The 23835-nt window shown below is 41.1% G+C and overlaps 1 protein-coding gene and 1 long non-coding RNA gene across 2 annotated transcripts in view; one reads left to right on the plus strand and one right to left on the minus strand.

Annotated features, from left to right (window-relative positions):
* Positions 1 to 594: 594 nt before the first annotated feature.
* LOC140844472 (uncharacterized) lies at positions 595 to 6140 on the minus strand. Its single transcript, XR_012122848.1, has 4 exons — positions 5957 to 6140; positions 2752 to 2981; positions 1411 to 1509; positions 595 to 918 (listed from the first exon to the last, which is right to left on the minus strand). It is a non-coding gene; the product is annotated as an uncharacterized lncRNA (long non-coding RNA).
* Positions 6141 to 6294: 154 nt separating this feature from the next.
* Positions 6295 to 23835, plus strand: part of YWHAQ (tyrosine 3-monooxygenase/tryptophan 5-monooxygenase activation protein theta) — a 37128-nt gene continuing 19587 nt past the window's right edge. Inside the window, exons 1-2 of the mRNA XM_037026503.2 lie at positions 6295 to 6440; positions 6816 to 7173. Of these exons, the coding sequence (XP_036882398.1) occupies positions 6880 to 7173 (294 nt within the window). The 5' untranslated portion in view covers positions 6295 to 6440; positions 6816 to 6879. The remainder of the gene's footprint in view (positions 6441 to 6815; positions 7174 to 23835) is intronic.

Consider the following 23835-nt stretch of genomic DNA (forward strand, 5'->3'; position numbering starts at 1 on the left):
GCCTAGCTCTCCGCAAGGGGTCTGCATTCCAGCATGTTGTCCAGAGCCACCTTCTCAGGGTCAGCCGTGTCCAAAGCTGGCTCCCACATAAGGAGGAGCAACCGTGACCTTCCTGCCCTACCAGAGGCCTCTGCGGGGGTGGCGGACAGGATGAGGATGCAGACCGTCGTTGCCTCAGTGGCTCTCCCCTTTGCCTATGGGGACTCCTTCTCCACAGTCTTCTGATGCTCACAGCTTCTGCAAAGCTCCAGCCTGCACGCATGTCTCCCTTCTCTCATCTCCTACAGCGCTTACTGTGAGAGCCACACACAACCAATTCCTGTGTGCATTGTTCTCAAACTGTTCTGTGCTCATTCATCCGTTCAGCTGCCCAGGAATTGTCTGCAGATGAGTCATAATTTGGAAGATGGCTGAAGATTTGTTGCTTTATGTACCAAAACTTTAAAAAAAATCACAACACTTTAGACAGCAAATATATATATATATATATATGCATACACACACACAGTATATAACATCTTCAATAACAACGATGAAACGAGAACCTCATGAACATTTTGGGCGATGGCTATGGCTCACTGCTGTCCTTAGGCCCTGCCCAAGACATATGGGTCATGTTTCCTCCCCCAGAGTGGTGCCCGCCTTTTGAGCTTTTTCATTCGTTTTTAGTGGGGTTGTTGTATCCACCCTGTCAACTGACTGCCTTTCATAGACCTTAGAAGTGGAGCAGATCCCAGGTGAGCCCGTGGGGACAGGCTGGGCTTTTCCCAAGGCCCCAGCTCTTCCTCTCCTCGGGGTCACCTGGTGAGAAGGTGGAGTGTATTCCAGAGGGACTCCAGGTGTGATTCTGCTCTTCCTCCCACACAGCCACTCTAGGCCACTGTGGCCTTGGGAATCAGGTAGCCAAGCATCCGAGAACTGAAAAGACAGGGGGACCTTCCAGGTTGTTCCCTGAGTTCCAAATACAGGGCCCCACCTCTTTGCTCTCTGTCAAGGTCCTTGTAGGCACAGACTATGTCTTAATTATTTTTGGAATCCCACCCCTAGGACAGTGTCTGGCACATGGTAGCCCCTTCAATATTTGGTGAATGAACTTATAATAGTTGAACTGAGTTAGGGGTTGGGAGTATTCCTTTGAGTGTACTGCGTGTGAGCATTAGTGCAGGAACTTTCTGGCATTTTTTGACTATTCAGGGGCCTTCCAGGCTAACTTCAAGGTTTTTAGTGTGTTCTTCATAGCAGATGCAACTTGTGTTTATGGAATACCTGTGGAATATACAGCTTTCTTTATGAATTTACTACCATACTAGAGATTTCTTTTGGTTGGGCACATAGTAAACATGCAATGTAAATAACTGCTCTTATTAGAAATGTCCCCCTTGATCGCCTGGATTCACTTTCAAAACCAACCTTCACTGAATGCTTTTTATGAGGAGTCCGAGTCTCGACCAGGGTCATGGAGAGAAGATGCAGCTCTGCCCACTGGAGCGTCACAGTCTAACGGGGTAGCTGGGAGAAGAGAGGAGAGAAAGATGCGTAAGTTATTAAAGGGAAGAGAAAAGGGACCAGCAGTTACCCTTTCCTTGCAGATACACGGAGTGTAAAAACAGTAAAATAAAAAATGAAACAAAACAAAACAGTAAAATCAGCCACCGACTCACTGGCAGATACATACTTAGCCACCCACCAGACTCGAATAACTAAACACTGCTCCTAGCCAGGCAAACAGCTAGGCTCCCATCTTCCTCTGCGAGGAGCAGAGAGTCTGGTTTATTCTTGGAGAGGAAGGCTGAAATCAGACAGACCTGTTTTTGAATCTAAACTCTATTGCTTACCAATTTGGACAGGTAATGTAGCCTCCCTGAGCTTCAGTTTATTTAGCTGAACAGTGGAGATGATAATACCTAAGTTTGTTAAGGGGCCCTAGGGATACAAGATCAAAGAAAACCCTCACTTTCAAGAAACTCAGTCTGGCTGGGAAAGACTGATAGGTCATAGACATACTCTTAAAGCCATTAAGAGATACATCATTTGTTGAGTGAAAAAAGAAAACTACTGGATATATTCATCAAATTCTCCAGAGAAATGGAACCAATAGGATGTGTACGTATAGAGAAATATATTGATTCAAGGAATTAGCAAGTCTAAAATCTGCTGGGTGGGTCTGCAGGCTGGAGACCTAGGAAAACTGATGTCTCCGTCTGAGCCTGAAGGCTGTCTGTGTGGGCCCAGGAGGAGCTGATGCTGCAGATGGAGTCCCAAGGCCAGCTGCTGGAGAAGTCTCTCTTCCTCGGAGGAGGCCAGTCTTTTTGTTCTTTTCAGGCCTTCAACTTATTGGACACGGCCCACCAACATTATGGAGGGCAATCGTTTCACTCAAAGTCCACTAATCTAAATGTTAATCTCTCCCCCAAACACCTTCATGGAATAATGTTTGATCAGAAACCTGGGCGCCCTGTGGTCCAGCCAAGTTGACATATAAAATTAACCATCACACTGACCCATGTAATGGATGTAATCACATGCATATAAAACCACATATCCAAAGGAAAAGAGATATTTAGGAGGTCACCAAAATGCTAACAGTGGTCACCTATCAGAGGCAGAGTCTCAGGTTCTATTTACTTTCTATTGTACATTTATGTATTGTTTCATTTTTTTGTATAATGAAAGCTATCACATTTTTACCAACATTTTCATTATCATCAATATAAAAGCAATCATGCACTTTAAAAAATACTCAATTATTACCTGCCATATAAGAAATGCTGGAGGGATGTCAGAATGCTGGAGTCCTTCCTCAAGAGCTGGGCTTACAGAAAGCTGGTCCAGAGGCCTGAAATTCTACACATGAAGTTTTATTCTTCAACTGTAAGAGCTTTCATTCCTCTTAAAATCCGAGTTATGACAGAAGAAATACCACTTGAAGACCTCTCTGCTTTTGTAATGATGGAATGACTTGATTCGTTTTTTCCTGAGAGCTGGAAAACAATATGTGGCTGAGAGGTGTCGGGGAGAAGCCAGAAAGGAGGCAACTGCGGGCACAGAGGGAGGCCTGCAGAGGGCAAAAGTAGGCCTCACCTGCTGCAGGCCTGATGGGAGACTGACCCAGCCCTGACCAGGGAATGGGTGGGAAGACCTCACAGACCGGGCTCCCTTGATTTCCCCACCTGTTCTGGCTCTCCGTGAAGCGGACACAGCATCTCTAGGTGGAGTGGACAGGGAGTGGCAAATTTTACCCACTAAATGTAAATATTGACGATGATCACATAGGAATTGGGGGTGAAAAGTCCCACTCAAATATCTGTCAGTAAAATATCTGCCACACGGCCAGAGAAGGAGTTCCCCGGCATGACCCATTGCTCTGAGCAAATAATCCACTGAAACAATTTAGGAGAGTAAACTCAACCAGGACTCATTCATTCTGGAATGTACACTGAATGCAGCCATTATGCAGACCATTAACTCCACTAATTACAATAGTGATTCAAGAGCTAAGGCTCCTTGTTCCCTGACATGCATCTCCCTTCCGCGCTCTGCTCTCCACCCCCAAGCAGAGGGAAAGAAGGAAAAAAACTAACGTTTACTGAACACTTGCGATCTATCCAGCATTTTCCTCTGGGATTGTTCCACCAGTGTTTGAGGCAGGGATTATTTTTACAGGTTAGGGAACTGAGGTTCAGAGGGAATCAGTGTCCCGGCTCAAACCACAAATAAACAGTACTGCTGAGATTTAGATCTTTTGGCTTCAAGTGCAGGGTGCTCCCTCTTGCTCCAGCAGCTTCTTCTCACCAAGTAATTTAGAAAAAAATAATAAGAACATTAAACAAATAAAGTAATAACTTCTCAGTACTTTGTTAGCTGTCTGTTCCCTACAGTTCTTCCCAGCACATTGGATGTAGATATCCAACACCTTTCATATTGACTGGGATGAAACTTCTGAAGGACAGACTAGTCTGATCTTCCCTAAAGTCCTTATAGCACTGAGCAAAGATCTGGCATAGTGGTTGCATGGATGGGCTTCCATGCCCAGACTCTGCCACTCACTAGCTGTGTGACTCTGTGTGTAATAATTAACCTCCCTGTGCCTCAATTTTGTTATCTGTGAAATGGAGATAAGGAACATAATAGTACCTACTTCATAGTGGCATTAGCAGGTCAAATGAGTCAATACTTGCAAGACTTTAAATAGTGTTTGTTGCATGTGATCACTCAATATATGTTAGCCTTTTATGTGTCCAGGGACTTCAAGTCCCAGAGCTTTAATTGTCTGCCTCCTGAATTCTTTCAGGTGCAGAGGTCTGTAAATTTGCACTTATCCCTCTAAACCTTCATAAAATACTTTACAGTTTTATAGTGTGTCATGGTATCCAAGGAGTTTTCACCCATGATTCCAAATGATCACTAACTATATGAGTTGGTGTTCAATAAATATTTGATGATTGAATGAAAACAGATATTCTGGAGACTGAGTTACAAAGAACAGCAAAAACTTGCCCAAGGTCACCCAAGATGACAATAGAGCCCAGACTTTCTGACAAAGAATTAGTGTGCTTGCCCCTTCACGCCTCCCTCCCACAGAGGTTCAGTCCCCTGACATTTCCTCTCATGGGTCACTGTTTCCCTATCCACCTCCACTGTTCGTCCCCTTGCCTGATCTGTGTCTAATTTCAGTAAGCTTGAAATTCACTGGTCATACAGAAAGCATTTTATCTGACCTTCCACGTACAAATTCTTTCCATTGGGATTTCTTGGTGTCCAGCTCCACCCCAGCCCACATGGCCATAAACACTCGTGTGTCTGCAGCCTGGCCCCAGGGATTCCAGAAATAACAGCAGGGCCCGCCATTAGAATGCTGGAACATAGTAAGGCATTTTTGCATTGACACAGGTCCTTTCCAACCCAGGCCTCTCCTGTCTGTCAAAGCACAAAGCAACCTTTACAAGTCAGGACAGGGAGGGGCAGCTGGGAGGGAGTTTAGATTTCTGGAAAGTCTGCACCTTCTTCTGCCACTGTACTCTCAGATCTTCCATTCTAGAGATTCTCCAGAGCTGCGCCAGTCTCCACTTAGCATTTGAAATTCTTTCTCAGCTGTGGCATTCTTTGGCTTTCAGTGATCCACTCCCTTGGACATGCTGACACTGGAATCGTAGCACTGAGCACCCACATGGCAACTTTCAACTTAAGATGGCACAAAAGCCACTTCCCTGAGTCCCAGGACAGCCACCTTATTTGCCAGGGCACTGTGGATGCACCAGGACAGAAGGGAGTGGATGGAGGGGAGTGCCTATTTAAAGAGAAGGCAAAGTGCTAGAGATGACCCCCCACCCCCGAAAAAAGGGCATCTGGGGCAAACTTTGTCACTTCAGAAGGGTGTTCACTAGAAGGTCAAAAGTCAACATACACAGAGAGAAGTTTAGCTTTTCAGGTGTCCTCTCAGTAATACCAGAAAACAAAAATGGTGCACATAGAAAACAGTGGTGTGGAAAAATATGTACCTAGATGCATAAATACGAAGGCTGGAAAGAAAGAAAACAACGGTTGCTTTTTGGGGGTGAGTGACTTAATGGGTCTTTTTCTCCAAATTCTCCTTAATGTCATTTCCCATTTTAAAGACAACCACGATATTGGGCATTGCCCGCGAAACCTGCCTGGATTTTCTTGGGAATTTTAGGTTTGAGACGTCCAGCGGAAAACTTGAATTTATCATGTAAAAGCCATTCCTAAGTCACTTTCTCCAGAAACAAATGCCTCTTTTAATGAAGATGGGACTATTTTTAATTCGCAGGACAATAGCAACGTCATTAAAGGCTGGATTCAGTACACTGAGCTCCGAACCTTTGTCGCGAATTGGAAGGTGGAGGAAAGAAAGGCGCTGATGATGTCACCCTCCCGGGCCGGCCTCACAGGGACCGAGTAGGGCCGCAGCTGCATCAGCCCACAGGACGCAACGCACCATCCTCGCGGCCCTGCAGCAGGAGACGCGGCCACCGCGGGAGAGGTCGAGAGAGCCTCCTACTCGGGTGCCGCACCCACGAGTGCCGGGGGTGGCGGGGAGGATGAGGAGAGTTGGTAACAGCATCGCCATGGCAACAGTGACGTCCTTTTACCCTGGATCTAATTGGAGGAAACCCCGTGGCCGAAGCCGCAGCCTGCAGGCCAACCGAACTTGCCCAAGCCGACCCACCCTCCGAGCCTTCGCTTCCCCACCAGCCCCGCCCCTGTCGCCCCCATCGCGCGCTCAGTCCTCACTGGCCAGAGGCTGGACGGGAGGCGGAACTCCAGGGGCAGCGCGGCGCATTATTGGGCCATGGGAGCGACGGCAGGGCGCTGGGATCCGCCCCTCTGCTCCAGGCTAGGCTGAGACGGGAGGGTCCTCGGCTAAAGCCAAAAGCGGATCAAAGTGGTAGGACTCGCGCCGCGGCCGCGGAGACGTGAAGGTGAGTGCCATTGTCGCCCCTGTCCCTGCCCGGGCCTGGCTGGGCCTGCGGGCTGGGCGGGAGTCCGGCCCCCGAGAGTGGGCGGCCTAGACGCCGCTCCCCTCAGGGACGGATCCGGCGGGAAGGCTCGGGTCAATGGCCGCTTCCATCTTGGGCCGGGCGGCGCGGGAGCGGCCCTTGCTCCCTACCGCCGCCGGGCACCTCCGCGGGGCGCCCTTCGGCTTTTGGGCGCCTCGCGGCAGCGTGGGCAGGGGAGGGAAATTCAACTGGGCCGCGCGTGCGGGGAGGACAAAAGGGACGGCGGGCGGACGGGCGGCGGGCATTGTCTGACGGCGCCGCCCCCGCCTCTCCGTCCGCGCGCCCGCCCGCCCGCAGGCCCTCCGCACGCCTCCTCCCGATCCGGGTCGGTGCTCGCCCTCGCTCTCCTCTCCCGGGCCTCATGGAGAAGACGGAGCTGATCCAGAAGGCGAAGCTGGCCGAGCAGGCCGAGCGCTACGACGACATGGCCACCTGCATGAAGGCCGTGACGGAGCAGGGCGCCGAGCTGTCCAACGAGGAGCGCAACCTGCTCTCGGTGGCCTACAAGAACGTGGTCGGGGGCCGCAGGTCCGCCTGGAGGGTCATCTCGAGCATCGAGCAGAAAACCGACACCTCCGACAAGAAGTTGCAGCTGATTAAGGACTATCGGGAGAAAGTGGAGTCCGAACTGAGGTCCATCTGCACTACGGTGCTGGTGAGTCCGCCGCGCGCCCCGGTGGTAGGAGAGGGGGCGGCAGGAGCTGGGAACTGGGCGTCCGGGCGCCGAGGCCCTTTTGTGTGAGTTCTTTCATTGAGAATTTCACGGGAATGGGAGAGAAACGTGCTCTGGGGCTTTTCTGTCTGCGGATGTAGAGGTTTTGAAAAGATCAGTCTTGGTCTCCTTAATATGTAATTTCAGTTCTTGAGATTCAAGAAGCTGCTTTTCCAGGCAAGTGAGTAGATCTTTTCCCAGATGTTGGGTTGCTCCACGCAATGTCAAGTTGGAACCTCCAAGTAGGTTTGTACAAGACAGAATCATTTTTAAGCTTACTGAGGAAATCAGGTAATCCTTTAAATGTATTTAATCGATTCATTGGCAGCACCTTTTCGATGGAGACCCTGTAGATTTTGCCCAAAAATCTGGTAATGGAAATTTACTTGGAAAATCTGAACGGATACTGCATTTATCAAGTAGGAATATCTGTATGAGCTTTTCCCTGTTAAAAACGGGGGAGGAGGAGAGGGGAGAGCTGGTAAATATGAAAAAGGCACAGCAAAATTTGAAGAACAAAATGTCCTGGCAAACTTCAGTATTTAATAACATTTCCTTTCTGTAACATAGCCACACTTAAACACTACTGTGTTGAATTCATTTTTGGTGTGGAGTAGGCCAGGAAAGCTTTCCAGGTTTTGAGCTGTCCAGTCTTAAGGGTGGCTTGGCTATTGGGTGGAGTTAGGTGACTGCTCTGATTCACCCTTATTAGTGAGAGAACATTTTTAGCTTTGTCATTGCATGGATCTTTTGATCGGTAAGATAAGTTTTAAAACCTAAATATCAGCATTATATCCTGGACTGTTCTTAAGTGTTTTAATACTGCAAAGAGTCATTTTTACCGATGAAATGTGAACCATCTGATGTAATTGCCTTTTTTTTTTTTTTTTAAGTGTCACTTTTGTAAGAGGCCTACTGATTCTTGAGATGTTTTTCATTGCATTTTAGGCAGGCTTTGAAAGATAGGCATGCTAGTTGGGTGATTTTTTTTTTTTTTTTCCTTACCCAAGCAGGAATAGAGGGGAAAATGCCTCTTTGCTCCCAGCCTTCTCTTTGCCCCTATCAGATTCGTTGGGCAGGAAATTTTTAACTTCCTTAATCTGTTTTACCCAGTACAGATTAAAGGTGATCTGAACAAAATCATAGTTGGTGGAGATAGCTGGTAAAGGGTCAAAGAAAGCAACATGGAGAAGTATGTACTAAGTGGAGGAGGCTTCATTGAGATTTTTTGCTTTAAGTTACATTCATAGGTTTTCTTAGCTTCCACTCCCTGCCTGGCATGGAGTAAGCACTTGTAAAAGCTTTTTGAACAGAATTACTTATATTCCGTACACTGGCCAACTTGAAAGTGATGGTAGACTTCAATAGCATATGGTAATGGTTATTGACAACACTGTGTTATCAAGTAAAGACTCAGAAGCATTCCATATGTTAAGGAGAAGCTTTTCTATATATGTGTCATATAGGGGCTCTCACAGCATATTTTGGTCTCTTTTTCTGTTCAGCTGTTACCTTGCAGTTTATTGGTTACCCTGCAGCAATTCAGAATACCACAGAATTTTTTCTGTTCTCTAGCAAGTTGACTCTCAGTCAAAGGAATATTTGTTTTATTTTGTGGTTCTTATAAATCTTAGATTGTATGATGGCACAAGTGGTGGAAAGTTTGGCTCACTTGATAGGTGAGTTGAAAGAGAAACCCAAGTGTATTAGAATAGAGCTTTCATACAGATCATTTCAATAGAACCCCTAAAGTTACAGTAATTTTTTTATACAAAATGAAATACAAGAGTTTGACTATTAATTGTAGGTACCAGGGCATAAATAAAATATTTTTATTAGTAAAATGACTTTAGACTTAACTGACTTACTGGCCAACTGATAAGAAAAATCCTTGGGAAAGCCCATCTTCAAGTTGGCAACTTTATTTGAGAACTTATATGTGCAAGGCACTGTGCTGAGCATATGGGAAAGAACAAAGCTGAGAATCATTGATTTTGTTTTCCAATAATTTATACTAAGGAGTGCGTATGAGACATACACAAGTGTAAATGTATAATTCCCTTAAGGTGGTTGTGAACAAAGCAGTGCAGAAGAAACAGACCTTAGGAAAGGCTTCACAAAGAGTGGCCCTTGGAGTGAGCATTGACGGTAGAGAATCAGCGGAGGTGGGGGTTGATATTTTAGGCAGAAGGACTGACTATACAGGATAGAGCTCATTCAGGGAAAAAGGTTTCTGTGTGACTGGAGCAGAATATGTGTAAAGCTGTTGAGGAGAAATGCCTGGAAAGGAAGGTGGGAGCTATAATTTAGGAGGGAATATCAGAATTCTCATTTAATTGAAAGCTGGAAGACATTGAAGATTTTTGAATGGGGTACATGTGGGAGCATCCAGAATTCATGGTTTCAGTGTTTGTTAACAGTTTCTAATCTGATAGACAAGGAAGTGGTGATAGCCTAGTGAACAAGAGTTTAGTAATTGATAAGACTGCATATTAAATTACTACTTTATCAAAGTAATGAGGAAAGAAGAGTAAAACTTAAAGTTTCTGAACATGAGTGCTAAAATGAGATATTCTCTTTTTTTCCTTGTTGAACAGGAAGGGATTTGGTAAGAAGAAAGTAGGTGAAATGATCTGTTAAAGATGCCTAGTAAAAGAGTAACGTGAAGGATAGGCAAAAGTTTGATCCAGAGATTGTCCTCTTCCCTTTCATAGAGTAGTTGGGGGTGGTATTATTTGGACTATTTACTCAAACTGATCGTGCTAGACAGCTCTCAACCTTTTGGATAATCACTGTATTGAGGGCAGTTACTGAACAGTGGAGGCAGAAAAAAGTGAAAATCAAAATAAGTAATCTGAAGAGCAGAGGAGGTTAAGAGGACCCAAATGGCCAAGACCAAACTCTTCATAGAATTTTAGAAAAGAGAATATTTCACCAAGTTACCTGTCAGTGTCATTTGTGAAATCAGAGGGCCGTGTTAAATTTCTGGGTCTCTTCCAATTCTAATTTTTGGGGACTATAAAGTTACATAGATCCTAGCCATTCTCTCTCTGCTGTGACCTAATTCCTCCCAACTCTAAAATGCATCATTTTCAAAAGTTCAGGTTGAAGAGCACATCATCAACTGTATATGAAATGTTGAAAAACTAATTTTAGTGAAATGGCTTCAGGAGGTGATGCAGAAGTCATCATCGTTTGTAAATTAAGTTGTATGACAACCAGGAAGTGGTTAGAAAGCATCTGTAAAGTGGAAGTCCTTTAGAACTTGGTGTGTGAGATAAAGGCAAATCAAAGGGGTCACCAAAGCCCTTCTAGGATTTGGGGACAAAATCTGTCATTTACAAAGGCGGTGCCTTGGAATAAAAACAGGACACTTAGAAAATGTATACAGGATAACTTCTGCCTTAAAAAAAAAAACCCATGTCATCCTTGATGTTGATTGTCTCTTAATAGACTAATTTCGGTAGGCTGCCTCAGTATACTGTGAAAACAATTTAAAGAACTAAGGTTAACAATCTTTTAAAATAGCATATAGAAACTGTTGAACCACTGTGTTATATATTTGAAACCAACATAAGATTTGTATATCAACAGTACTTAAATTTAAAATAAAATAGCATATAGAAACTGAAAGTTGTTTATGCCAGTGTGTGTAAAAGCTCTGTAATCTTAATTCAGTAATGTGCTTGAATTTAGTTAAGTATTCTATGAAAATGTGTCTTGTGCTGGTTATTATTTTGAAGTAAGACTGTTAATGTTGTTCTTGATAGTAAGTGAATCTTGATGTAGTTCCATTGACGTAATAGAAAATTTATGAGTCTGGAATCAGACAGTTTTTGAATCATTGCTCTGTAACCTTGTACTTTTATGATGAATGACAAGTTTCTTAATCTCTCAGCCTCTATTTGTTCTATAAATTAGTGATGGTGGTACCTGCCTCTGTAGGCTCGTAGTTAAAATAAAAGCTAGTACCCGACATTTATTGGGACTTTACTAAACACTGAGCACTATTTTTAGTACTTATATGCTCACTTTGTTCTTATAAATTAGGTTGATAGTATTGTTTCTGTTTTAAAGTTGAGTGATCGGAGGCATAAGGCAGTTAAGTAACTTGGTCAGCATCACAAAGCTAGAAAGTGGTTAGAGCAAGGATTTGAACCCCTGTGGTGTGACTTCAGATGAAACTAAATGAAATACTTTTAGCCCTAAATACATGGTAGCTGACAGGATCACAGTGTGAATCTGTATTGGAGAATTTGTACAGTTTAATGAATACAAGAGATGATGTTTGTAAGTTACATACAAGGGAAGATAGAACTGTGGTGGACAAAACTCCTTAGCTGGATCTTTTATCTTTTGATTTTGAACTCTTTGAGGCAAAGAGTTCTATTTTGAAGAGGGAAATAGAATGGAATATTGTAAATGCAGGCATGTAAGTGTAAGATTAGATTAGTGGTTCTCAACCAATGTGAATTTACCACACCTCCACCCCTTGGGGGACATTTGGCAATTTCTGGAGACAGGTTTTTGTTGTCAAGACTTGTAGGGATGGAGGGGGTGCTACTGACTTAATAGTGAGTTTAAAATTAAAAGCCTGAAAGCTGCTAAACATACATATACTGCACAGGAAAATCTGCCACGACACAAAGAATTACAGCCCCAAATGCCTCTAATGTCAAGTTGAGAAACTCTGGGTTAGATCGTAAGTAAAAGGAGCATCATAATAGTCTTTTGGGTTATTAACATGATGGCAGCTTCTCAGAACACTTTGTGTAGATTTCAGTCATTTGTTTCCTTGTCACTATGGTGTATGCTACTTAATTCTACAGTTTACCATTCTGGAATTTAGTGAGTTCTGTATCTTCAAAGTTCCACCTCATGGTTGCTTCCAAAGCCATGAACTTTGTTCTTTAAACAAGTTGGCAAAGAGGAAAAAGATCCAACTGAATTATAATGAAATCTGTTAGGAAGAGGTGGTTAAAATTGATGAACAGCAAATACTTTCCTCTTCTTCATGACTGCCATTAATAGTTTTAACCCTAGCTGTGTGTGTATTTGGATGTCATGTAATTACACCAATGCCCTGTTGAATATTTAGGTTGTAAACAGCTTATCTTCATTATAAACAACACTGGAAAGAACATCTTTGTTCAGGGCATTATGTAGGATTTACTTACCTTAAGTTCTTAAAAGGGAAATTTCCAAATCAAATGATAGGGTTTCTTTTCCCAAATGCCTTATGTATTTACACTGTCATCAGCAGTTGTTGGGAATGGCCATTTCTTTCCCCATACCCTCTCCAGCACAAATAGATTTTTGAGAATAACAAAAATCTAGTGACTGGAAGGGTTGAAGTTTACCTCCTTGTTCAGTATTGGATGTAATGAGGACTACCTTTGTTCTCACAAAGGGCTCTTTACCAGACTGTTTTAAAGTCTTATATGCAGTTTCACTTATAAAATGATACCATAGCATGGGATTAATTAATTCAGGGTGCTTGACAGTTGGAAAATAAGCTTGATCATATTGACGTTCTTTTATGATGTTTGTCAATACCAGTTTTTGCATTTAGCTCTAGTTCTTTCACAGTAACAACAGGAAATATCTTTGTACCATTGACGTTCTAGGGTTGGGGGTGATGCATCACTTAAAAGATGTGAAGAGAAGAAAAATCGTAGTTCATCCATTGCAACTTTAGTTAAATGCTTAATTCATAGGAAAATCAGTGATGAAGATTTCATTAATATTTTGTGATAAATAATTTGAACAAATTTGAAAACATTATTTGCATATTTGAAGTATTTAAAGACAAAATAATGATGATAATATCCAGGACTTCAAATTATGGGTGAGAATGGGTGTAACAAGAGCATCTGTGCATTAATATAGTTGCAGCTGGCTTTAACGGTAATTCATTATCCTATTCTTTTTGTTCTTATGTATTTCTGAAATTTTCCATTATTAAAAGCTCTACTTCCCTCTGAAATTCCACTCCTAGGTATTTACACAAGAGGGATGAAAATGTAATTCCAGAAAAAGAATGTTAATAGCAACTTTATTCTAAGTGTGAAAACCTGAAAACAATTCATTAATAGGAAAATGGATAAACTGTAATATACTCATGCAGTGGGATACTACCTAGCAATAAAAAGGAATGAACTACAGATATACATGACTATATATATATATATATATATATATATATATATATTTAGTCATGAATTTTAAAACCATGCTAAGTGGAAAGAAGGTTCGACAAAAAAATACGTGGTGGGATTCCATTATATACATTTCTAGAACAAGCAGAAGTAGTTTGTGAGTAAAATCAAGAAAGTAGTGGCCCCTAGAGATAGAGGCAGGGATTGATTGGGAAGGGGCAGGAAGGAGCTTTCTGTGGGGATCGTGATGGTCTTTTATATTGATATTTGAGTTACGCAGGTGTATGCATTTGTCAAAATTCAGTAAACGTGCACCTAATATTTGTGCATTTCATTGTATGTAAATGGCTTCAGAAGGAAAAAAACCTCTAGTTAGTGATGTGCAGGTACTGGTATCTTCAGTTTATACAGAAACTAGTAGAAATGAATGGGTACATGATAAAGGAAGTATGGTAGAAGATTAATGCTTTGCTCCTATTGTTGGTTGCCATGTTTAAGGGTGTGATACTCTACACTGCTCTGGTTAAATGCCCTTAAAACCTGTAGCAAGAAAAATAGTGAAACCTGTATTTTGCAGACCTCAAGATATAAGAATGTTTAGAAAGGTATTAATATCTACCTAGGAGATAGGACTGATAGACTTGGCTCCATAATATTTGTTTTTATTTGGTAATGAATGCTAATTAGGATGATGGAGTTACAGGGTGCAGTGGAAGATTTGCATACTTGACCATAAATACCCTAGGGCAGTGGTTCTCAAACTTCTTGGTCTCAGGACCCCTTTGCACACCTAAAACATGGTGGAACACAAAAGTCTGTGTTTGTTATACCTGTATTTACATTATTAGAAATTAAAAGTTTTGTGATCCATTTGGAATAATTACTAATTCATCTGGAATAATAAACCTATTAGAAGTTAACATGTCTGGTTTTTTAAATTCTGGTGAAATATACATAAAAAATTTACCGTTTTTAAGTGTACAGGTCTACAGCATTAAGTACATTCACATAGTCATGCAACCATCACCACCATCCATCTACAAACCTTTTTCATCTTCTCCAAGCTGAAACTCTGTACCCATTAAATAACTATTTCCCCATTCTCCCCTCCTGGCAACCACTGTTCTACTTTGTCTCATAATTTGACTACTCTGGATACTTCATTTAAGTGGAATTGATGTATTACTCTTTTTTAAACTTTAAATACAACAGAATGAGAATAATGGCATTGCTTTACATTCAGTATGTTGCATTACCACATCTCATGAGAATGTCAGCAGTGTAGCATCTTAGTACTGTGAAAATGATTCGACTTTGTGCCACACCACCACCAAAAGAGTGTTGAAGGAAAGACCCTTAGAGGTCCCCAGAACACACTGAAAACTGCTGCTCTAGGGGAATTCTGTCTTGATCACTGTGATGGGTATTGAGCAGTTTTCTTGAGTAGCTGTTATTATGTTGTGACAATGAGATTTGTTAGTGTTTCCCTCACTTCCCATTGTCCTGTTCCTTTACCCACCAAATTATTCCAGGAAAATAAGTGTGGAGATCAGAAAAGCACAGACTTGATAATAAAGGAAAGAGAAAAGTTGAATATTTAGGTACTAAGTAATAAATAGTTCTGAGAAACTAAAGAACTGGTATTGTTGGAATGGCTTCTTCCTTATATTGAGAATGGTAATGTAAGCATATTAAGATCTCTGTCCACTCCCCAATACCCAACCCAAAACAGTTGGCATGAATGAAATGTGTAGATACTGGTCTTTAGGAGCTGGGTGCGCTTTTTGAAAGTTATGCAGCTTTTGGAGACAGTAAGCTAGGTTAGCCATAAGCCAGCATTCGTTGAAGCATTTCAGTGAAACTTGTCTTGCACACAGATCTTGACTATCCATTTACCTTTTTTCCTATACAGATGAGCAGTATTCAAAGACCTCTCTGTCCTCTGGACCTTTTGCTCCAGTTGGATTTGGCATAATGTGGCATATGTATTGTATAATATCCTTAGATTGCTGACCTTGATTTGAATTTTTTCTCCTGTATGTTTGCTGCAGACTTTACTTAGAGACATGGAGAAACAGTGCAGGTGGCCAGACCATAAGTAAGGCCTTCTGTAAATTTAATGTAAAAGAAGGTCTTAGATTGCTGTTTGTAAATGTCTGGGTAATTGTGGGAAATAAGTGGGAAAGTCTGTGAAATGTTTTAAAACCAAACTGATACTCATTTTCAGATCAGACTTTTTACTACCCAAGTAACTTTTTGATACTCATTTAGAATTAATTTTTCATTTTCCCTCTTGTTTTGCTCATTCCACCAAAACAGTTCTGAAAAGTTTTGCTCTTTTAAAAACTACAGTGTTAGACACACGTAGTTGTAAAATATGTATTAGATGTTCTGATCTTTGGTCCTGGTACTTTTTCCAAGTATATGGCTATAAACTGTTTATAGCTTCAATACTTATGTTGCCTTCCCAGAATTCTGGTGGACTAGTGAAGAAGGTAGTGAAGAAGGTTACAGTAAGGGTTTACGCATTATTTAATCAGAAAATACTCTGATATTTGGGACTGATTGCAGAGACCAGGTATTTGATTCTTGGTGATGTCTTTGGCAGGACTGACTATCCCATTAATAAAGCTATGCTATGTGAAAGTTAATTTTTATGTAATTTAGTTTTTAATGTATTCTTAAAGTTCTTTGTACAATGTTTAAACCTCCAAGGACTGACATTTGAAATGGGAAATGGTACTGAAGTGACTTTCTTGAACAAATTGTGATGAGAATCTTTATCAGATGATCCCAGTACTTTTCATTTCCTCCTGTCCTTTCCCACACCTGCCCAGATACTTGAAAATAGTTTTTTTTAAACTTGAAAATTGTCTAATTAGAGAAAGGATCAAGTTAGTAACAACTTCGGTAGATCAGGGAAGGGGATAGAGGAGTGTGCATTAGCTGGGCGTGATGACTAAGTCTGAGTAAAGAAAATATTTAAATGGCAGTATCCATTTGTTCAGCAAATTTCTTCAATTGTTTATCCAAGTTTGCATTTGATCTGTTTTACACAGAGATGACACTGTATCAGAAAAAAACATTTTCTGTGTTACTTCTTGTTAGGATTTTCAATCTTTAATGGTTGCTGTATTAAATACTACAGAGTAACCTTGTGAATAACTTAGTAGGTGGAAGTGAAGCTGAACCTCCATATTATTGTTGATGATCAGCTGTACAGCTTTGGAAAGAAAAAAGATAGAGGTGATACTCTTTATAATGTATATCAAAAATAGTGATTTGTCTTTGATCTAAATGGCTTGGTAGATCTTTATAAAGCTTATTTCAACTATTGGTAGAACTGATTTCTTTTTGGTTTTCTGTCAAGATACCAAAGCAGCATATCCAGCCCCCAAATCTTTTGAGTCTTCTACTAAGATTATTAGTATAGGTTCTCAAATATTTTCTGTGGAATATAGTACTGTCTTTCCTGTGTTAGTAAAATTTATAAGTAGAGAGTTTCTGGGAAAAACAGGATTAAAGGGATGGATGGAGGTCACAAATTGATCTATAAAAGCCCTGAATGTTTTGATTTAACAAATATTCTCTGATCACCTTGTGTGCTGTTTTTGTTCTGTTTTGAAGTATTTCCTACAATAAAGATAACACTAAAAATTTTAGTGACATTTTACATACATTTTTAAGTCATAGTAATGAGTGCTATGCAAATCATTTCCTCTTTTTCTATTCTTTAAAGAAACTTAATGATCTCCCTCCCCTAAAGTTTCAAAGAAATGCTTGTAAAATAATTTGGCTTAGTTACAGATACTATCCACATTAGGGAAGCTCTCAATCTTATTTTCATTGTCTTTTACTAAAGGATTTGGAACATCGTTTCATATTTATTTTTTAATTCAGTATAATTCAAATACCACAAAATTCACCTCTTTAAAATATATGGTTCAGTGGTTTTTACGAAGTATATTCATAAAGTTGTGTAGCACTGCTTCTATCTAATTCCAGAACATATTCATCACCACCTAAAGAAACCCTTTACCCATTAACAGTCAGTCCTCATTTTCCTTTCCCCTAGCACCTGACAACCACTAACCTGTTTTGTATCCCATTAGACTTACCTATTCTGGACATATCATAAAAAATGGAATGCTTCAATATGTAGTCTTCTGTGACTGGCTTCTTTGACTTAGCATAATGTTTTCATAGTTCATCCATGTTGAAACATACTTCTTTTCTTTGTTTCTTGTTCTTTCTTTTTTTAATAAAATTTTTTTACTGTAGCACACACAACATAAAATATACCATTCTTAACCATTTGTAGTTGTGTAGTTCAGTTGTTTTAAGCATATTTATATTGTTGTACAACCATCACCACCATCCATCTCTAGAATCATCATGTAAAACTGAAACGCAATACTCATTAAACAGTAGCTCCTGATTTCTCCCTACCCACAACCCCTGCAGCCACCATTCTACTTTCCATCTCTGAATTTGACTACTATAGGCTCCTCATGTAAGTGGAGTCATGCAACAGTTGTCTTTTTGTGTCTGGCTTATTTCATTTAGCATACTGTTTTAAAGGGTTATTCATGTTGTAGCATGTATCAGATTGCATGCCCTTTTGTGGCTGAATAATACTCCACTGTGTGGCTATAACACTTTTTTTTTTCTATTCAGTCATCCATCCATGGACATTTGGGTTGCTTCCACCTTTTGGCTGTCACAAATAACGCTGCTGTGAGCATTCATGTTCATATTTTTGTATGGACATGTTTTCATGTCTGTTGGGTATACAGCTGAGTCATAGGTTAACTCTGTTTAACCACGTGAGGAATCGCCAGACTTTTCCAAAGTGGCTGCACCATTTTAAATTCCCACCAGCAGTGCATTACAATTGCTATATCTCTATGTTCTCACCAGCAATCCTAGTGGGTGTGCAGTGGTATCTGCTTTTGATTGGCATTTCCTGATGATTAGTGGATGTTGAGCATATTTTCACGTGCTTGTTAGCCATCTATCTTTGGAGAGAATTGTCAGTTCCTTTGCTCATTTTTAAACTGGGTTGTCTTTATTGGTTTGTAATAGTTCTTTATATGTTCTGCAATCTAGACCTTTATGAGATACGTGCTTTGCATATTGCTTTCTTTCATCCAAGAGTTTTTTATCTTAGGTCTTAATTTTATGATTTTGATCCATTTTGAGTTAATTTTTTGTAAAGGGTGTGAGGAAAGGGTCCAACCTTCATTTTTTTGATGTGGCTGTCTAGTTGTTCCAGCACCATTTGTTGAAGTATTAGCTCATATATCGTTGATCTGAAATTCTCAACTTCTGGAAAAAATAACCAGAAGTAGTTTGACATAAAAGTTTACTTAAGGAAAACTTGTGATTACTCCAGCCAAATTATTCTTAGTGCTCCAGCCAAATTGTACCTCCAAGATACTCCATATTTTGTTTCTGTCCCCCTCCTCACTGCTTTTCTCACTGGTAAAGCCTTCCCTCTCCCATTTCTGTATGTTAAAGCCACACCGATCCTACAAGATATAATTCAGGTTCCACTGCACTGTTCCATAGTCACTTACAAATTATAAATTATTAATACTTTCAGATCTCTTTCCTTGTATTTATCCTATGTGTAGTAATAGGCAGATGGGACTTGGTTTGCCTGTAAGGAAACTGAGGCCTGTTGATTTACTTACATAGCCACTTAGCTAGGAACTAAAAATCACCTTTTCCAGAATACTGCTCTTTCCTTTCCCTCTGCCTTTTATTGTAAAGCCTTCCTCTACAAACCCCATTCTTTAGATATGCCTCTCCATTCTCTCAGTTCTCTCTCGTGGAAGTGGGGGAGAATCAGGGCTTTATAAGACATCCATTCCCTTCAACTAGAGCAGCTTCCCTTTATCTCTTTTAATATATACTGGTATTGCTTAAAGAGACTTGGGGTGTGGGGATCGGGGTGGAATAATGACCGCTTCTTAAATTTTACAACTGTTAACCTATTAGATTTAGTCCAAGTTCTTTAACAGATCTAAGGAGACCTTCCAGCCTTTCCCTTTGGTCTCCTTTCTCACTGTTTCTTCCTTCTATGCTACAGCCATGTGGAACTACCTGTGGTTTTCTCCTGTGTTGTGTACTTTCTTACCTTTGCTCTAATTCTCTCCCCTGTGTAAGAATGTGTAGTTACATTAATACTTTGTTAATGTAACACATTTATTAATGTAACAATAAGAAGAAAGTACTTTCTTTCTCACCATCTAATAGTGAGACAGCGTTCTGTATTATCTGGAGTTTCCCAGGGTCCTGAGTTTCTCTTGTGGCTACCCCCAAAATAAATAGCAGTCAATTCAGATCAATAAGGGTATATAAAAATAAGGATTTCAATAAACACCCTCTGTAAACTGCCCCCCCCCCCCAAAGAAAAATGAGGACTCCATCTTTAGTTTGTCCTCTATATACTGTTAAGCACTGATTTATTTTTCAGGGCTGTTTTTTGTACTCTACCCAGTAGTTGAGTTGAATATGTAATTAATAACTCATATAAGTTTAGTTGCAAATGTGGAATAGTTTTCTTACCAGAGCCTCTTAAATTCCTGTTGACCCTGTTCTTCCTTTCCCTTTGTGCCCTGTAACATAGTTGATAGACTAGGGAGTTGTATATAATAATATAGTTGCAGATAGAAACTTAGGTGTCATGGGTTAGTCATAGGTGGAAAAGTAGTCTTCAAATAATTATGTAATTTCTATAATATAGAAATGGCTTAATCCAATTTATCATAGACTTAGAAAACACAAAGGCCATATGAAAGTACACCGGTGTCTTTGCTAGTATAAGCTATTATCTATTTTTAGTATTTTTTCCTAGGATATAGCAAGACTTGACCCAAATACTAAACTAGCAAGGCAGTTTTGACCTATTTTTAATTACTAGAACATCCTTTCTGCTAGATATCAGTATGTCTCTCCAGTACCAAACTAAGGTTAGATTTACTGTTCTTTTTGGAGTTGGGCCCCCCATCCCCATCTTTGAAGGAAAACTTGGTCTCGCTATCATTTGTCTTTTTCTTTGCAAATCAGTGGCTAAAGTAGTTTCTGGGTAATAGTCAATTTCAAGTTCTCTTTTAAGGGGAAGATGCTGGTACGTGCCTTGGTTCTCTGGTAGCACTGATCTGTAAATATTGGTAAATTATGGTTGTGTGTGTAATTGTTTTTGATGCAGATTGAGGTTTTCAAAGTAGTCACCAGTGGATGTATTAAGCTTTAGAAGGATGTCCTTCCAAATCTGTATATGTTGGCCAGAGAGTTGGGGATCTTTGAGCAGAAAACATAACATCTCCTATATCCAGCTGCTAAAATGTAGGGATATAGCAAACACAAGTCAGAGATGAAGGGCTGGGCATTGCATTGTTTCTGATATTCTGGAATTGGCTCAGCTGCTTTGGGTGAAGTGAAGGGACAAAGACCAGGATATTCTTTAATTAATGTTGGCACATTGCAGTTCACATAATCCCATATTTGTCAGTGGCTAAAATGTGTGTCTTCACCACTGTGTTCAGAATAGCTCTGTAGCTGAGTTCGAAGACAGGGTGAGCATTCTTATACAAGAGCATTTTATTGATTGGTATTTTTTAAAAGTGTTCATTATTTACAGAAAGTAGGGCTCACAAAGGGCCATCCCAGCCCCTAAAAAGCTCCACTGTGCTATTGTAGTATCAATAACTATACCATTGTTATGGGTAATAATCATTTTGCATGGGTGTGGGATGGTGATGGCTGGAGAGCCTGTGGACCAGGAGAACAGTTAGAAGCATTTGGAGCAAGGAGATAGATAAAGCTTTCTCTCCTTTTTTTGAGAGCCTTGGATTCTTGTCATTTGTTTCCTCCCTTTCCTCTGCTTGTTTATCTTATGGGTTTCAGCTCTTCAGTTTCTTGTGCCCACAAAAATACTTAACCACTTGACTGCATCGACTACTCTGGCTTATTTTCACTCTTACTATGACTGTGCTGGCACATACTCATGTGGGTTTGAGGAATGCATATTAATTCTCTAACCATGCTGACAGTTCATCCTGACACATTAATTCATATTAATTTTGATTCATTAATTTGACAGATAATCCAGCCAGTGTTGTGTTTCAGGTCTTTTGTTATTTTTAGAATTATGTCTCAAAAGAGAACACATTTTATACAAGGTGGTTTCCAATCTACACAAATAATGTTAACCCTTTCTCTTAGGAAGGCATATTCACATTCATGAATGCTCCCAAGTTTTATGAATGAATCCTAGTGTATGTATGAATTATCATAGAAACTGGAAATATGAAGGCCCAATAACACTTTTTAAGGGATTTTGCACTCTCGGGGCAGGCTAAGGAAGAGTTTTGCCTGGCAAGGGTGTCACATGAGTAAACCAGTAGTATATGTTGATGGCCCAAGGTTTGTCCTCTCGGCCTTTTGGGCTCCAAATCTAATTTGTTGACACTGAAAGGGGAACTGAAAGAATCATAAATTGGTTAGCGCAGATTTACGGGAGGACCCAAATTAGCATTAGGAGATTGCATGGTGAGCCCAGAAATCAACAAGATGGGTGACCCTAATGACGGGCTACTCTGAAACAGCTGCATTCAGCTCCAAAGAGGTGCCTCCCTGTGTTCGTAGACCCAAGAACCCTCTTCTGAAGAGTGCTGGAGGTACTACTGTGTTTGCTTTTTCCACTTGCTCCTTAGTACCTGCTGTATTCCCAGCATCTAACTTCATGAATGCTTATGCGCTCTGCTTCTTAGAGTGCCACGTCTCGTATTTGGGAGGCACCATGTTACCCCATGCTCTTCTGCTGGTATAGGAATGATCATAATAAAAATAAGGCCGCATGTCAGGACAGTGCTTCCCAATTCCATCTGTGCTGTGACACACAGAGAAGAACCGTATTTGTGTGACACACTGGGGAAAATGGATTTCTCCCCCAGCTTCACCCTGCTTCTGTGGTGGCTGAGAGGATAAGTCTCTTTTTTACCATTTGTATTAGTTGGAAGTCCTAGATTGGAGTCTAATCCTGCAAGACTGTGAGTGCTAGGCTATAAATTTATTCTTTAACAGGCCATTGGGATTTTGAGCAGGGGATTAACATGCCCAGAATGAATTTAAGGTTAATCTGGCAGAAAGGTATAAAATGGATTAGAGAAAGAAGAACCCCGAAACCTGGTAGATCAGTTAAGTTATTGGATTAGTTGAGATAAAATGATATGGTCAGCTCAGGTGATAGAAATAGGAATGAGACTGAGAAGATAGATCAAAATGCTGTTAAAGAGGTAAAATCAGTAGGGCTTGACAGCTGGTAGAGGATGGGAACTACAGAGTAAAAAGACAAAGGTACGACTAAGCAGCCTGGGATCGGCCCATGTGAGCCCGCAGTGGCGGCGCCAGAGGGGTCCAGGAGCGGCTCACGGAAGCTGGCAGCGGAGGAGCAGCCCAGGAGCAGGCAGCCCCCAGCAGCCGCCCAGAATCTCAGCCCAGTGCACAGCTGCCCAGGCCAGACCCAAAGGCCGCTGCTGCCACAAGCTGCCTGGCAGGGGTACCGCTTTTGCAGGAAAGTGCACCTGGCACGCCTGCCACTCCCCACAGGGCTCTGCACTACTCTGATGGAGACCCCGCCCACAGGCACTTAGGGGATTAACCCGGAAGCTGCTCCCGGAGTGCGGGTAACTGACACAGGCAGCGGAGAAGGGCAAGGTGACCAGCAAGCAGGAAAGGACTTTGTTCTCTGAGCTGACACATGTGCTACCACTACAGCTACCTATATCATGAAAAGGCAGAAGAATTTAGTCCAGTCCAAAATAGTCCAGAAAACCCCTGAGAGAGGGCTTGGGGAGATAGACCTAACCAATCTCCCTGAAAAAAAATTCAAAATAAAGGTCATAACCATGCGGATGGATCTGCAGAGAAATATGCAAGAGCTAAAGGAGCAAGTACAGAGGGAGAATACAGAAATAAAACAATCTCTGGAAGGCCTTAAGAGCAGACTGGACGAGGTGCAAGAGGCCGATAACGGAATAGAAATCAGAACAGGAACGCAGAGAAGCTGACACAGAGAGAGATAAAAGGATCTCCAAGAATGAAAGAATATTAAGAGAACTGTGTGACCAATCCAAACAGAACAATATCTGCATTACAGGGGTACCAGAAGAAGAGAGAGAAAAAGGGATAGAAAGTGTCTTTGAAGAAATAATTGCTGAAAACTTGCCCAAATGGGGTTGGGGGGAATAGTCGCTTAGGCCATGGAAGCACACAGAACTCTCAACAGAAGGGACCCAAAGAAGACAACACCAAGACACATAATAATTAAAATGGCAAAGATCAAGGACAAGGACAGAGAATTAAAGGCAGCCAGAGAGAAAAAAAAGGTCACCTACAAAGGAAAATCCACCAGCCTATCAGACTTCTCAACAGAAAC

The sequence above is a fragment of the Manis javanica genome, chromosome 1 (genome assembly GCF_040802235.1).
Source record: "Manis javanica isolate MJ-LG chromosome 1, MJ_LKY, whole genome shotgun sequence".
Classification (NCBI taxonomy): Eukaryota; Metazoa; Chordata; class Mammalia; order Pholidota; family Manidae; genus Manis; species Manis javanica.